General features: G+C 34.6%; 1 protein-coding gene across 4 annotated transcripts in view; it reads right to left on the minus strand.

Moving 5' to 3' along the window:
- Nucleotides 1–17,644, minus strand: part of COL21A1 (collagen type XXI alpha 1 chain) — a 181,860-nt gene that overhangs the window by 18,821 nt on the left and 145,395 nt on the right. For all 4 annotated transcript variants that reach the window (XM_059178294.1, XM_059178292.1, XM_059178293.1 and 1 more), the window contains 3 exons: nucleotides 4,019–4,063; nucleotides 1,725–1,778; nucleotides 80–133 (listed from right to left, as the gene is read on the minus strand). In XM_059178294.1, the coding sequence (XP_059034277.1) occupies nucleotides 80–133; nucleotides 1,725–1,778; nucleotides 4,019–4,063 (153 nt within the window). The remainder of the gene's footprint in view (nucleotides 1–79; nucleotides 134–1,724; nucleotides 1,779–4,018; nucleotides 4,064–17,644) is intronic.

Consider the following 17,644-nt stretch of genomic DNA (forward strand, 5'->3'; position numbering starts at 1 on the left):
AGTAGAGTTAGGTTTTACTGAGTACATAAGTGGTCATTTTCCACAAAGTTTTCTATCTTATGAATTTCATTTTATTTACCTTAGATCCTGGTGTCCCAGGCTGACCGGGCGAGCCATCACGTCCCATCAAACCCTACATTTTTAAGTGGAAGTTTCGAGAGTAACTTAGAAAACATTATTTAAAAAATATTAAACCCATTTCCAAGGCACACATTCTCATAATAATTAATCTGCTAGAAAATAATACAATATGAAGAAAAGTTCCCCACAGAGATCCAAATAAAGGATAGTGAAAAAAGCAAAGCCCTCCTAACATGGTTGCTCAAATAACTTACAAATAGCAAAAATTCCTGGAATGCTAGTAAAAGACAAATGTAAACACAAGTTGGTTTTCTTTCCTACATTCTTACTTTCTCCCTTTTGTCAAGATGGCTAAGAATTGGGTTTCTTCACAGATGTCATCCTGGTTAACTTTACATTCAATTTCTGTTTTCTTAAACGATATTTTGAAAGAGTTACAACCTAATAAATTCCCTGAATATAACAATCTCTCTTCAAGTTACAAAATGGTCATATTTGTAACTAACCATATAATTCAAAATATGACAATAATTACTCTAGCAACAAGGAACTAACTTAATTTAGATTCTACTTTAAATACCGTTACGTACATTGAAACATTTGCTTTCTCTTAAACATAGCCAAGAATACTTGATGAGCAAAAACTATGCAATTAATATCATCAGAAAACGTTATTCAGTAGGATCATCCTGAAGATTCTATGTCATCACTACTATGCTTTGCTATTAATTTAGGATATTGTTGTAACTATAAAATGTAAAATATACTGGTTCACTGAAGCATGTATGAAATATTAGATATAATAAGTGTACATATTCTCAAAGTTCAGTGAAGCTCTAGCTAACATAGGTCCTGGTAAATAACCAAGTATATTATTTCAATGAACAAATGATGTGGTAGTGACAGTGGAGACAGATTACTCCATTTTAAAGGAAAGAATCTTCTTTCAAAACTCCCCTAAAGTCAAATTCATATCTCATGCATAATATTTTTCTTCCTTACTCTTATGTGCAAAATTCACCAACTCTTTCACCAAACAATGAATAAAATATCTGTGTTTTTAATTGACATAAAGCCTTTAACTGTTAAACATTAAAGATAACCATTTTACTTAAAGTTATTATAGGCAATTTGATTCATAGGTTAAAATCAACATCACTTCTAGCAATTTTTATACAATCTTGCACACATACAATAGGATTTTCATAATTTCTAATACCAAACTCATATGTCCCTTCCACTCTCAAAACTTCCTAAAATTATTTGTTCACTAATTTAGGATCTTGCTATACTATGTGTTCTGAATATATTCTCCATCATTAGTGTAAAAATATGTAGTTTTAAAAAGTGAAAAAAATTATTATATTTTAGACCTTTTTATGGTATGTAGTTTTTTAATGAATAGATAGAATATTTGTTTTCTGATTTATCTACATTATGAATTCTTGATCTTTATTTGGGTGGGAAGAAATGTGGAATCCTCTAGAAAAATGGATATAATTATTTTCATACAAATGGATTTGTGGATCCCCCAAATATCACTGTTGAATTCCCACCCCCAAGTTTTATAAACTCCAAAATAAGAACTCCTGGTACATCAAAACTGTATTTCAAACACCCTGATAATAATGACATTAACATACAGGAATTCCCGGAGCTCCTTTTTTTCCTAGGGGTCCTGGAGGTCCAGTTTCTCCCTAAAAATCAAATACAGATCAAATTTAAAATTTTGAATTATAAATCCATTTCCAGGAATTCCCTACTGAAGCATTATGGAATGAAAATCCACTACCAATCAGCCCAGTCTGCCTTCTCTTTCTCTACTGTAAACCAGAAGCAACATAGGATAGAAAAATCAGGAATAAAACACCTTAAAGATTTGGGCATAGGGTCTGTGAAATCACTAAGTCCTATATCTTTACAAGAAAATCAGGAGTGATACTATCATTGTTTCAAATGAAGACCTGGAAGTTCACAGAGAGTTGGTGAGGTGAGAGAACAGTTGGCGGGGGTGGGGGGTATCACATGAAAAATTTTCTTTTATTTATCATAGATTAAGAAACATGATAGTAAACATAAATTAAGAAAATACAGGACATAGAATAATAGCATTTATACTTCAATTTCTTGGATTGTGGCTAACTAGGTATTCCAAGTGAGTCTTTGAATTCTTAACAACAAGAACAAAAACCTGGAAAGACCATTCTCTGGGATAGAGTGCTGTCTTATAAGAAGTTGGAGAGATCTTCAAAGATCCCTTATTTTAATAAAATATACTTTGTGTTGACACTGTGATTATGAGGATTTGGATTGACACTGTGATTATGAGGATTTGGATCTATGCAGAAACCTTGCCAGAGGTAGAGATGCAGGAGCCAAGAAGGCTGGAGGTGTCTACAGTGCATCAGAAAGTGAATGGTGGACTAGCCATGGAAAGAGGGTGGGAATCCTTAATCCCTATGAACACCCAGGACGGCTGACCTGATATCCATGGTTACTAGTAGGAGGCAGCTCTCCATGGCCTGATTAGGCTGCCAGAACTCACGCCAATTAACATGAAGCAATGAACTCATATTTATCAAGAAAGAAAGAGGCATCAAGCTACAAGACTGAGAGTTAACAGAAATAACAATTGCAGATATTGGAACTGTTAGAAAGAGAATTTAGAACAATATAGGAGGTCTTTACATATTAAAGAATGGAATCATGAATGATGACTAGGACTGTAAGGAACAAGATGCTATCAAGAATAAAAAGATGTAAAAAAAAAAAGAATAAAAAGATGTTATTAAAAAGTTGAACTTTTAGAAATGAAAAGTATGATTGTTTTGTTTTAAATCAATTGCTAGTTTAAAAAACAGCAGACACAGTAAAGGAAGAATAAGTACAATGGGAAATATATCTAAAAAATTTAACCAGAATGTTAGAATCAAGAATATGAAAATAAGAAGCTCTTCAGAAACATGGAGTACAAAATGAGAAGGAATAAAATTCATCTAACTGTAATTTTAATCTTTGTTCCAAAGATTGGAAGAGATATAATTTGGAAATAATAAGCGATATCTTCCAGAATTAATGGAAATAATTCCATAGAGTCAGGAAGGAAAGTGAATTCTCCTCAGAGTAAATAAAGAGAAATACACAACTAGATTCGCAGTAATGAGCTTTAGAACATGAAAGACAAAATACCTTAGAAGAATCCCAAAGAAAGGGGCAGACCACTTACAAAAGAACAATAATTAGAATGAATTATTAGAAGAAAATAGTTTATATAGTAATAAGTTAGTAGGAACCCTGAGGACATAGACGAAAATCCTCCAACGTGTCAGTGTAATCTACCTACAATGATCCCATGATCCCTGAACCAAGAATCAAGAGTCAGATAAAATCTGAAAACTTGTTACCTAGATATGTGTAATAAGAACTGATAAAGAGGGGCATCTGTGTGGCTCAGTGGGTTAAAGCCTCTGCCTTCAGCTCAGGTCATGACCCCAAGGTTCTGGGATCGAGCCACACATCGGGCTCTCTGCTCAGCGGGAAGCCTGCTTCCCTTCCTCTTTCTCTGCCTGCCTCTCTGCCTACTTGTGAACTCTGTCTGTCAAATAAATAAGTAAAAATCTTAAAAATTAAAAAAAAAAAAACTGATAAAGATATAGTTCAGGAAGTAGTAAAATTATCCCAAAAGGATAGTCAAAGGGCATTAGAAAAGTAACCACGTAAAATCAGAAAGCACATGTATAAAACAGAAAGCACATCTGTATAAAACAACAAAAGCTAATTATAAGGATAAAATAATAGCTTCTGAAATTATATAATATTTGAACAATTAACTGTTGCTACAAAAGTGGGAAGAATGTGTTCTATGTGAAGTCATCACCACTTTGCCCTTTTAATAAATAGATCTAGCCCCAAATTTTCAAGTTTCATTAATACTCACCTTTTGTCCCATTAATCCTTGGTTTCCAGGAAATCCTGGCATTCCCTAAAAAGTAATAAAGTAAAATTTCAATTTTAAAAAGTATGGACTGTATCATAAGGAAGAATAAGTCATAACTGGATTTTTTACTTATAAATAATGCATAATTTCAAACTTCTGTCATCCACTTACAACATAACACTGCTACTGATAATCCAATTTGGAAAAGAGAAAATTTATGAGAGCCAATATTATATGAACATCTACTGATAGTTCAAATTTTAAATACAGTCTTCCAAAAAGAAAAACTTACTAAATATTAACCTGGTTCTTCTTTCAAACCAACGTAAGTGATAAAATAAGAAGGATACTTCATTTGAATATATTCCTTTACTATTTAAAATGAATAATGCAAGAAAACCTGTAAAGTCATAGGAGTTCAGATTTAGTACGATTCCAAAGGGCCCCACTGCCTCACAACCATAATTAAAAACTAATAAGATTAACCAATATCCTCCAAACTGAGCCATGAGATACCCAGGAACTTATTTCCTTATCTAAAATACAATCATTCTCCTAATGATTCCCTTATTGATAAAACCACGAAGAATATGCAGGTCACAGTTTCAGGACAGAAGGAGAGAGAACTCTTTCACATGGTTCAACCTAGATGTACAAGTTCTCCAGCAAGATTATAGAATATTAATGTTCATTGTATAAATTTGAGAATAACATTAGCACATTCATTAATGGGCAAGCAGTTCTACTGTTGGTCCTTCAGTGCATTTACCAAAATAATCTTTTACCAGCCAAAGCAAACAGTGATGGTACTAATCAATTTTCATTTTTTATTCATTCTTCTTGGCTTCTTTCTCGATGGCACTTCAGTTAGAATAAGCAACATAGACAGATGGCAGAAAGAGGAATTTGAAAGATGAGGAAACAGGGCCCCATCAGTATTTCTTTGAAAGCCCTCTGCACTATCATGGCACTCAAAGAACAGCAGCACTCCTGAGTAAATCAAGGCAGGTGGTAGAGAGGCCACTGACAATGAGATCAAGTTATCTTCTATTACAGGGAGAGTAGGCCATTATTTTGATTTTCACATCTTGACTTTATTAACACAATACTGGTCAATGTGTTAGCCACAATTATAATGCAAGACACATGCATATAGTTCTGGTTTTAAAATATGAACTTGAATCATAAATTGGATTTCATGTTGATTTTATTTGACTCCATTCATTTTGCCATGGCACTACACCCTTTGCAGAGAACAAAGTTTGTGTGTGAGCAACGACTATCAACGGAGGGATTGTAGTCTAGTTGAAAACACAAGCTTTCATAAACATATGAATTAGAAAATAATAAAAAACCATGTAAATTTTAAAGTAACATTATAAAACATACCATAGTTTTCTTTAAGACATACAGAAAATTAAAATAACTGAGTTCTACATAGAAAGAACACAGAATGATATAAATTGTATCCTTCCAAGGCAGAAAATGCATATTCTCAATGCAATCAATTAAGATCAATAAAGTTCCAAATAAAGCCCTCCAGTTCATAGACCATAACTTGGCATGAAACCATCTGTAATCAGCTCCCATTCAAACACACATATACACAAACTCACTAAATGTCTACATTAAGTCCGGAATTTAAATAAAACCTGCCTGTAAAATCTTAGCAGATACAAGACAGACATACATTGTTCTATGCTGAAAGTGGTGCTAGACACTGGACACTAGTGGACACTAGACAGTGCTGTGGCCATGCAGTGTCCCTTGGGTCCAAGAATCTCTAATCAGGGTCAAACAGTTGCCCATGATACCATCAGACCTGAGAAGCTTGATTTCTTGCTGCATTCTGTCTTTTGTTGCTTAGAGTTTCATCACGATTCAAGTCTCTACGCCCTCACACAATGTGACATTAGTACAAACCAGTTAACAGACATACTGCCTCAACTTCTGTTTCTGAAGCCAATTCCAGTGTCAGATAGGCAGTGTCTTCACTGTGGGGGCAAATAGAGTTATGCCCAGGCACCCTGACATCCACCTCCCAGGAGCCCTTGAGAGCCTCCACAGTTCACTCCCTGGATCTGATGTCTTATTATTTAAATAATTATAATACTGAGCTTGGTCTATATTTGGACATAGTCCAAATCTTATTTCAGCATATCAGATATTCAGAGTGTTTGGGGGGAAATTTCAGATTTGAGAAAAAGAAAAGATTCCTCTTCTTATCATCTTAACATGTTAGTAAAACATGAAAATGTATTTCAGAGATATGAAGTCATATATTCTATGTCTAATTATGCCAAGAACTATTGCTTATTTTATAAATATAAACAGAAATATATAAAACTACATTATATTTAAAAAGAAGATGTAAAACTAATTTATAAAAGCAATTATTGGCAAAACTAACATGATACCATGGGTATGCATGGAATAAAAGACTGCTGAGAAAGAAATTAACCAGAACTGAAGTCAGTCAGTGCTATATTAGTTAATAAAATTCTGCTAGATTTTATTTTTCTGGGCTCCCATTTATTGAAATTCACTAAACTTTGCCAATTTTACACTAGCAGAAGTATTATTCAAAACCATTTGAAATTTACCAGTTTGTCGATCCAAAGTATTTAGTGACAATTACTTCATACAGCAAATGTTTTCCAAGCAAACTATTTTATATTTCACTTTTGGCCTGTGTGGTTTTGGATTCAGTCAACTGTGAGAATGTGTAAATAAAGAAAGAAACAAGCATTTTATCTGGTAAGAGTAAAGGGGTATATTTCCCCCACTTCTGTGATTTCAGTTTGGGTTTGAGAAAGAGCAGAAAGTCAACTGGAAAACCCTGCATAATGTTGTGGTGAAAAAATGTTGACATAAAAATGTTCTAGAATTTTCTCCGTAACCATTAAACCATTGATGTGTAACAAAAAGTCATTAAGAATAGAAATACATAATTTGGTATAAAGGGTTTGGTCTCTATTTCCTAAAGTCCACTTTGCAATGAAGGAAATGTGCCCATGATACATTACTTAGAATACACAAAAAATATTACTTGATACTTTCTCATGTCCAAAGAATTCAGTTATCTTATCCCTGAAATCAGAGCATCTTGGAGCCAATCTGCCTGTATGTAATGCACTATTTTCAATGTACTAAAAACAAATCTAACCCATTAATGGTATTTTTATATCAAAATTTTTAACCTTTCCATACAGTGGTATAGATATTTAATATACAGTTATCACAATATCAGAAGAATGTTACGTTTTCTATTGTATCAAGAAGTGATTTGTTTGTTCCTAAAGATTCATGAAGAAAAAGCACCTATAGGTTGGAAGTACTGTTCTTATTAGCTACAAAAATTACAACTGTTATTATAGTGATTAATAAAAGCCCAATGCAAGCAGTTACAGGTTTAGACAGTGAAGTCAGCCATCTCATTATCCAGGGGCTGATGGACTCCAAACCTGTTATTTAAACTGTGGAATCTCAGTATCTCCATTTTATACGGGGCAAAATAAGAAAATCTACCTCAGAGAGTTGGTACATTATATCAATTAACTCTCACAAGTGCTTAGCTCAGTGCTGGCACTTTAATGAACAAATTTTCATGACTGTCTTTTCACAGCTCCTCCCTGACCTTTGAAAGTTGTGAAATAGATGAAGTCAATTCCCCCCACCCGTCTCAAAATGTGTCCTCCTCCTCCGTTTAAAGGACGTCTTTTTTTTTTTTTTTCTTTGGTGGTGGTTGGGGGTGGGGGGAGGGGTGGGGTCTTTCTACCTTGCATCTCTCTACCCTTGTCTCCAAAACATCCCCTTGCACCCAAGAGGACTCCAGCAATCTAAGGCTTCCCACTAGGCGGCATCATATTGGCAGTGCCCTCATCCACTACCTGTTTTTTCCTATTTGGCTAACTTTAACTACAATGATTTTTGCTTTTTAAACATTCACATGTATTCCATCACAATTCTTTCAGGAAAATATAACCAAAAGTTTCAAATGTACTTTCAGTTGAACCCCACGATGTTTTTCAATTCTTTTTTAAAATTCCACACTAACTGACAGATCATTATGAATGATGTATAAAGATTACGCTGTGGTAAGAGAACGCTAAAGAGAAGTAACTCACAACCACAGCTGCCAAACCTAAACAAACCAATATATAAGTATTTTCAATAAACCCATAATAAGGAAATCCCCAGCTTTACTATTCCCTTTAATATTTTAACACAGTTTTACTACTCCCTTTAATCTTTAAGGGGGAAAAAAGGTAATCTGAGTAACACTGTATGAATTTCTTCTTCCCTAGGCTACAGATCAGGACTCACATGGGACTGGACCCCAAAGTACACAAAGGTAAGTAATTTCAATAGAAAATACTTTGGTAAATATTTCTGTGCTACTTATGTTTATACACAATAGAAAATGTCACCAGTTTGACATAATAAGTTACAGAGAGAGATCAGGGATGGCATCAAAAGGAAAAGCTACCTGCAAGCCCTTACAAAGTTGTTTCAAGTTACTGGCATTTCTCTTCAGCACCTAAAAGCATTTCAACATTTTTTAAAGGCCAAAAAGATACTCTAAACAATTTTGCTGTTGTCAAAGTATCTTTTTCAGGACAAAACAAAAAAAGACAAACGTTTAGCAAATTAAAATAACATACCTGAAAACCCAAAAGAGGAGGGGAAGACAAGATTTCAACCACGGATGGTCTCGCACCACCACATCATGGGACATCATGGTATCATGGCCTCATAATGTGAATTTAAATCATCTCCATCTTTAATGCCCTAGAGATGTTTAAATAACAAAGAACTATCTGGTCCTTGGATATTAGGTAATATTTCTGTGGTGAACCCAGGAATCCAGAAAATAACCTGTCCCTCTATATTAACAAGTGAGATCATGCACAAGAAATATATTAGGGGGATAAAGAAATCTTTTTAAAAATTTTTAAAGAAGATTTTATGTATTTATTTAATAGCGAGAGACACAGCTGGAGAGGGAACACAAGCAGGGGGAGTGGGAGAAAGAGAAGCAGGCTTCCTGTGGAACAGAGAGCTTGATGGGGAGGGGGGCTCTACCCCAAGATCCTGGGATTGTGACCTAAACCTAAGGCAGATGCTTAACAACTGAGCCACCAGGCTCCCCATCAAGGTCAATAATTTTAAGCACATCTGCCAAGTCCCTTTACAATAGTTGATATTCTGAGAACTAGGATGTGGATCTCTTACAGGGCAAGAGAGGAATAATTATTTTGCCTACCACAGAAATATTACCTAATATCCAAGGACCAGATAGTTCTTTGTTATTTAAACATCTCTAGGGCATTAAAGATGGAGATGATTTAAATTCACATTATGAGGCCATGATACCCTAATAACAAATCCAGTCAAGAATAATACCTAAAATGAAATTTATAAACTAATCTAATTTGTCAACACAAATGCAAATGGCTTTACCATAATGTTAGTAAATCAAATACTGCTGTGCATTAGAACAGTAGAGCATGATTAAGAGGACTTGCTTCAGGGTGCAATGAGTGTTTGATGTTAAGAAATATACCCATATAATATGTTCATACAAGTTATTAACAGTTTAGAGGAGGAACTATACAGAGTCATCTCAATATCAGGCAATATTAAAAAGTCATATGATTCTAAATCTAGAACTTTGTAAGCCTGAATCTGAATCCATCAGAAACCAACTGTAAACATAGTTGGTGAAACACTAGACATTTTTGTTTAAAATCAGGAATAAAGCATAAGCTGGATTCTAAAGCAGTAATTTCACTTAGAGGAAAACATCCTTCCCTCCAAATATTGCATAATACATGGAAATATATGTAACTTCAATAAGGGAAGTTAGATGAAATATATCCATAAATATATAAAATGAAATGAGATAGAGGTTATATTCTTTCTTATAACCAGATATGGTAAAACATATATAATACTTTTAAAGTTAAATAGAATTTCAATGGACAAGACTTTTTACTTTAAAAATCTGTATGTGTTCTGTTTATGTATTTGTATATTCAAGAATATGTTTGGAAAGAATCTTAATAAATGAATAATGATTATCTCTAGGGATGGGATTGGGATTCAGGTAAATGAAGGCAGATTTTGAAATTTACAGCACAGCTTCTACTTTTGTCTATTTGAGAGAAGTTAAATAAAATGTATAATAAATTACTACATGAAGTAATATAATAAAATATAATTAAAATATACATAAATAATACATTAAAAAGTTGGCCCATGGGCTTAAGTGGGTATGAGAAGAATAAATGAGGGAAGATGGGATTGGGTGGGAGACAAACTATAGGTGACTCTTAATCTCACAAAACAAGCTGAGGGTTGCTGGGGGGAGGGGGTTTGGGAGAAGGGGGTGGGATTATGGACCTTGGGGAGGGTATGTGCTGTGAAGTGTGTAAACCTGGTGATTCACAGACCTGTACCCCTGGGGATAAAAATATATGTTTATAAAAAATAAAAAATTATTAAAAAAAAAAAGTTGGCCCATGTAGTTTTAGATTTCAAAAATTTCTCAGAAAAAAAATCTTAAGATTTTTCTCCCCACATTTTAGTCATTCAAGAAACTACTGCTAAATACCTGTATTTCAAAATAAAAAAAGTAAAGATATTAATGGTTGTGGCTATTATTTCACTAAAAAAATAAAACAACCCTAAGGGGTGCCTGGATGGCTCAGCTCATTAAGCATCTGACTCTTGATTTTGACTGAGGTCTTGATCTCAGGGTTGTGAGATCAAGCCCCACATCAGGCTCCCAGCTCAGAAGGGAGTCTGCTTGAGAGTCTCTCTCGGTCTCTCCCTCTGTCCCTCCCCCCATTCTCTAAAATAAATAACGAAATCTTAACACACACACACACACACACACACACACACACACCTAAATCAAGAAAGAAATATACTGCAACCTCACAGTTGTTACCTCAGAGGGTTTTGCTTAGTTTTCATGCCTTGGTAGGTTATTCTCACAGATAATTCTTTACACATTGCTAAGGATATACTGTTAGACAAAGGCATCAGTCTTTCCATCTAGAGAAGAACAATACTGTGTTTTAGAACCAATTTCTTTGATAAAATAGCCAGGAATTTGGCATTTGACAAGATTTGCCATACATTTCCCTGTAACAGAAGGAAAATAATAATTTTATTTCTAAAATAAAAATGGTAATAGGTCAGATCTAAAAATTGATTTTAAATGCACTATATATATTTTCAAAGTACATTTCTAGGAAAACTAATAACCTAAAAAATTCAATGAAAATGTAACAAAACGAATAAATTCAGTGACCAAATTCCTATCTTTGTGAGGATTTATTAATCTTCATATAAACAACTTAGTCTTGTTCAACTGTAGATGCACCTTTGTTTTCCACAATAGGTTTGCTTCCAAAATTTTGTCAAAAAATAATACAGTATTTCAAATACACCAAGAACATTGCCTCTATTTGGAAATATAATTTCTTATCATTCATGGCAATATTGAAGTTTATTTAGACAGAGAAAGATACTAAAGCACATACAGTCTTAAAGAATAAGGTAGCTAATAAGATGATAATTCTACTTTCACTTACCAATATCACTAAAATTAATTGTTCTCAAATAGGTAACTTTGTCTTTTTCCTACCTTCATATTCCTCTATTTTGATCAACCTGTATTGTAGTCTCTATGTCACTGGTTATCAAATTTTATATCAGACACATATAAGGGCAGCCATTAAAAACACAGTTTCCTGGGCTTTAGGCCCTAATTCTGATACATTAGCACTGGGATGGACCAGGAAACTGAATTTTATAACCATCTCTGGTGATTCTGGTTAAGGTACTCTGGATCAGAGTTGGAGAAACACTGTTCTATATATAGTAAACCAACCAACCAAGCAACTAACTCTTGAACATTATTTGCATTGGGGTATTAAGCTAGAAAAGTCATCAAGAAGTTTTTATGATTATCTACCAATTAAATTTTCATATAATCCATTTTAAGTCTCTTTACTCAAAAACAACTATAGATCATTTCCCCACCAATTTTTAACCCTTCACCAAAAGTCTTAATACTCAGCTTCTCATGATTAACTTCACTTTGATGGCATTTAAGAATTTTGACCTACCACAGGTTTTTTAAATAAACCTTTGAACAATATGTTTATTGAGTAAATGTTCTATTTCTTCTAACTGCAGAGAAACTACTCTATCTAAAACCACCTGGTACAATATCATATGTTCTAGGATTCTTGGCAAATATTAGCACCTGACTCCACATCTCAGTAAGAATCTGCAATAATCTTAAAGCTCTCTCATGGTAGTTTCTCCTTTTGTCTCATTAGTAATTCCATTCTTAAAATGCATTGTTCATAAGTTTTTCATACTTCACTAAATCCATCAAGTAAGTGCACTCTTTTTATGCAGACATCATAAAATTCCTTTGCCCTTATTAGTATTAGTTCATCAAATCACTAAACTTCACTTGCAAGAAAGAGATCTTCATTGAAAAATACCAAGGCCCTATCTTCTAATAAAATTATTAAAAGAAAGTTATATGCCAATCTCACTTGATCATTTTCAGTAGATTAAATTCATTGTGAACCATTAGAGTCATACATGACTTCTAGAACATTCTCGATACTAGTCTACTCATGATTAATAAACTCTTTTGTTAAAAACGTACTTTTTTCCCCTACAAACTCAGAAGTGTGAATCTATGCCGAAAGAGTTTCAAAGCCACAATCTTTTAAAGAAACCAAAATTAAAACAGCAAAGCAGCTATGACTTAAAGTATATTTGTTTCAAATAACAGTTCAGTATTCAAAATTACAAAAGTAATTTTTATAAACCATCTGACACTATTGACAATTACCTATTAGGTATTTACCTGATTATCAAAAATAAAAATGCATATTGGTATAAACAAATATTTTCAAGTGCTCTTTCTCAGATATTACCCATCTGTATGTACCCATCTGTAACACACCCTAACATACGGAGAACATAAATGATTTTATGATGTTCTCAGAGGCATAAAACATTTGTCTAGTGTTCAATGTGGTAACCACACTCAAGCATCTTGGAAATATTTTTTAAAGACAACAACAAAAAAAGAGCTCATCAGAATGAAAAAATCTCATTACCAAAGTGTGCACTCCAGATCACATAAAAAATATATTAGTTTCCACACTTAAGAAAATAGAACGAATGAAAAACATTCTCATTTCATCTACTAAAATAGCCTTTTTATGGATCATGAACCCAGTATTAAAATAAATATGCCTTGTCTTGAATAACACTGTGAATTCCATATTTTCATGCTCTGAAAATGGAGAATGTATTTGGACTAATTCAAAATGATCATATGATACCTTACAACAAAGATAAAAAGTACACAAAACAACCCCAGCCTCTGTATGACTAAAGAACATAATTTGAAAGTCAAAGTCTTGAAATCTTTGAAATATAAATATCCTTTATAGATGGTGTTTCCTCTCACCCCTTCTCTTCAAAACTGAGGTGGATGTAATCAATCCATATGTCAATGGGAATACCGAGCCTCTATAAGCAACACAAGATTCTCTTTACCCACAGGTCGTGCTACCCATTCTGAGAACTAATCATGCAGCATTTCAAAGTTCAATTACATTCATTGCTCTTATCATTTCAGAGTTCAATAAAGCCTTTTTTGAATTATAAGGAATGAATAAATGAGAAAAATGGAAATAAGTACATTTTGATGCTTATCCAAAACTTTACAATGAACATATTTAAGAGATTTCTTCAGAACAATAAGAAAAATGATCAGTACCATAGACACAGAGTCTCTAAATTTAAAATCTATGATGTGATAAAGGTGTTTGATGGTGGTCTTGTTTACTATGCCAGCGAAATCGTTTGTAAGGAAAGAATTAAACAGATGCTTTCTTAAATCTGGTGGGATTTTATTAACTAACTTATACAGATAATGGGCCAACATTTGCTTTTCATGTGTAAAGAAAAAGATACAATAGTTTCATAGTCATTACAAAACCAAAAGCCCTATTTGAGGAGACCAAAGTGTTGCACACATTGCTTACAAATTCAGTCACTCCTGCAGACAAATCAGATGTGTACATAATTTGATTTAGATAAAACCTATTTCAAAATGTATTCTAAGGATGACTCTCAATCAGGTTTTAAAACATAACCCTGGAATTTAAATAATAAATACAAGTGTTTCAAACATTCTAAGTTGTTTGATATGAGTTGCTTTCACACTGAGAAATGCCATGGGAAATTCTTAGGAGACATCAGGTTAAGGTTGTTCCACTCAACACATACCAAGGATGTGCCACTTCTCATGCCTGAAAGAGGAGTGGGGGGGAAATTGTTACAAATCTGTATAGAAGACCTATACAAAAAGCTTGCCGTTCAGTTGCAAATCAAATAGGAAAAATAATAGAATTCAGGTTTTTCCCCTTTTAACCTTTCTTCTTGATATAAATAAAAAAATATAATCAAGTAGGTAAATAAAGATCTTACCACATTATGAAGATAATGAAGTGAATTATACTTCATGGGAAACCACCATAGCCTTTCAACATGAAATTTTCCCGAGAATTTTATGGATGTCTTTGGCTTTATAAGCATAAAAATGACATGTCAAACAGCCCAGAGAGAAGTTGATGAAACAAAAGGCCTACTTGTCTCTTAAGAACATGATGACTTGGACCAGTTCACCAGCTAACATTACACCACAGACACAAGCACCACATGTGGTTTAGCAAGAATTCGAAAGACATGAAGAAAGGAAACTAAAACCTCTATGAGCCAATGTCCTCAAATACAGTACAGTGACCCCCACATCTTCACCCCTATAAACATGATACAACAGACATTTTCTCTTATTTAAGAAACACATGCTCACCTCCATAGGTCCAGGAAATGTGTCATCCTTTCTCTCATCCTCATGGAGCTCCAGGAATCTTGGCTCAAGTAGTGGAATCCAGCTGCTGCCTACCCATCTTTGCTCTGAGCCACCTGGGGCTGGTCAATTATGAGAGAACTAGCGAGCAAATGGCTCAGACTAAGCAAAAGTTTAGCACTAGATACAGCAGGTCATCAGGATTGAGCACCAGGACAAGTACAGCTGTACTTGTCATAGCTATGACAAAGAAGAGTGAAAACATGGAAACTGCAGATAGTTTGGCCAGCAACAACTGGTTATGGCGAAGTAGTGGGTCAACATAATTTGATCTACAAACTCATTTGGTCAAACATGAATGTTCCAGTTTTCGTTTTTCAACTGCTGGTGAATTCTAGTGTGCAGCTGCCCTGTCACCCCACCTGCCTCAACTGCCCAAGATAAAAGCAAAGTTATTGGTGAGAAGTTCAGAAAACACACTTCCAACAACTAAGGATTCCTTGAAGCAATCAGACTGTTCTTTATCCCTTGGTACAAAACTGAAAATGTAGTCTGACAAGCTTAAGATCTTTTTTAAAAAAAGAAACACTGTAAAACACTCCAAATCCACCCCCTTGTTTGTTTGTTTGTTTTATAATGGATTACAAAACAATGGTACACTTAGGGAAGAAAATAAAGTACTGATAAGTAAAAATGGAACATAACAGACATCAAAAACCACCTTGGAGAAAAAATAAGCAAAGTGATCCAAAACAGGATTAAACCATATGCTTACCATGTAGATTATTTATTATACATACACATTTATAAAGTATCTCATTTTAAACTATGCTTAGGTATGTATACATTTTATACAGTTTATATACATAATATATTTAGTATCAGACATTAAATCTGTTCCAACTTTGCAAGACAATGAAGACTACAGAGAAGACATATGGGCTAAAATTTACTAAGCAGAATGATGTAAAAATGCAGAAAAATAAGAAGTAGATGAAGTAAGTTTTTAAAAACACAGGAGAGGTTAACAAAATTTATGAATCAGAAAATAGGGGTGGCTGAAGAGCCTTTCTTTTAACCAAATTGTCACTTAAACTTGCTGACTTGCTTTAATCCCAAATATGTTTAATCAATACAGGTGCTGCCTAGTGTTTGCGAGATATCAGTATGTGCTTCCATGGCCTTTTTACATGGGTCCATTGCTAAATAAAATATCACTATATTAAAGCCTCAGTGTACTAGTTTCCTGTGACAGTTGTTAAAAAAAAATTTCACCACAAACCTGGTTGTTTAAAACAATGCCATTTTATTTTCTCAAGGTTCTGAAGGCTAGAAGTCTGAAGTCCGGGTCTTGATAGCACTGCACTCCCCACAGAAACTCTAGGGGAGAATCCATACCCTGTCTCCCATCTTGGAGCTGCCAGCACTCCTTGACTTGGGGCCATGTTGCTCCAGTAGCAGCTGCCATGTTCTCAGGGATGCCTCTGAGAAACTTCAGTTCAGCTTTTAGGGCCTTTCAACTGGGATCAGCCCCCCTCCTCAGATAACCCAGAATAATTTCTTCATCACAATATCATAATCACATCTGCAAAGACCCTTTATTCATATGAGATAACATTTACAGGTTGCAGGCATTAGGGTCTGATGACCTAGCGTGGGGGAGGGTAGTATTTTTCAACCTACTACCCACAGTATTTGCAAAATGCTAAAATGTCCTTAGAATCTGACCCACTATTTCTTATTAGAATTTCATTAGCTGTGTCTATCCTTTGTTCATTGCCCAAAGCATAGGCCGCCTATTTAAATGCTTCTGTTATTATCTAGATAGGTTCCATTTGAAAATACCTTAGGGTCACCTCCCCAGGCCAAACTAATGCTTCTTACTCTCTTTCCTGTTTATTGCCTGGTTGTCTGTGTCATCGTCCATGCAGTAGGACTTTGAAAATCAACCTTTTTCATCTTAAGTGCCACATCCAAACAATCCTCAAGCTCTGCTGGTCCTGCTTCAGTTCATTTCAGATCAGTCCCACTCGCCCTGCCCCCTCTCCCATCGGTCCCATCCTGGTTGCAACTGTAGGGGGCAGAACTCAGCTAGAACTCTGCCAGGCTCTGTCCTCTACCTTGGCTCACCTTTATCCATTTTCTATTCTACGATCAGAGTGATCTTTTTCCAACTTTCTGAATCTGATCAACTCACTCATCTAATTGCAACCTTTGAAAAGGTCCCACTATTCTTGGATTTAAGTTTGAGCGGCACAGACCGGCTGCTATCTACACCCACAACTTCATCGCATATTTCTACCCCATTCCTTCTGTGTCTCTTAAGCAGCCTGAACTCGAGTCAGCTTTTTCTAAAATATCATGACTTTGTTTTTACTTCGACATTTGGGAACATACTCCAGGTTCCTGCCTTGCCAGGCCAGACAACCAGCCAACTCCGATTTATCTTCCAGAATATGGCCAAGAGAGTACCTTGTTTAGGAAAGTATCTCTATACACTTTAAACAAGTGAACCATACAGTATACTATAGTTCAATAAGGTTATTACTGAGAAGAAAAGAAGAATGAATCAGGCTCAGTGATAGTCCCGAGTGCATTTAGTGTTGTACACATCTTCTCCAAGACCCCCTGTGCCTACCTAACATTTGTACTATGCTGTCATCTCCTGGCTTGTGTGACTGCTTCAGGACATGGCCGTGACAAAT

Source organism: Mustela lutreola, chromosome 6, assembly GCF_030435805.1.
Source record: "Mustela lutreola isolate mMusLut2 chromosome 6, mMusLut2.pri, whole genome shotgun sequence".
Taxonomy (NCBI): Eukaryota; Metazoa; Chordata; class Mammalia; order Carnivora; family Mustelidae; genus Mustela; species Mustela lutreola.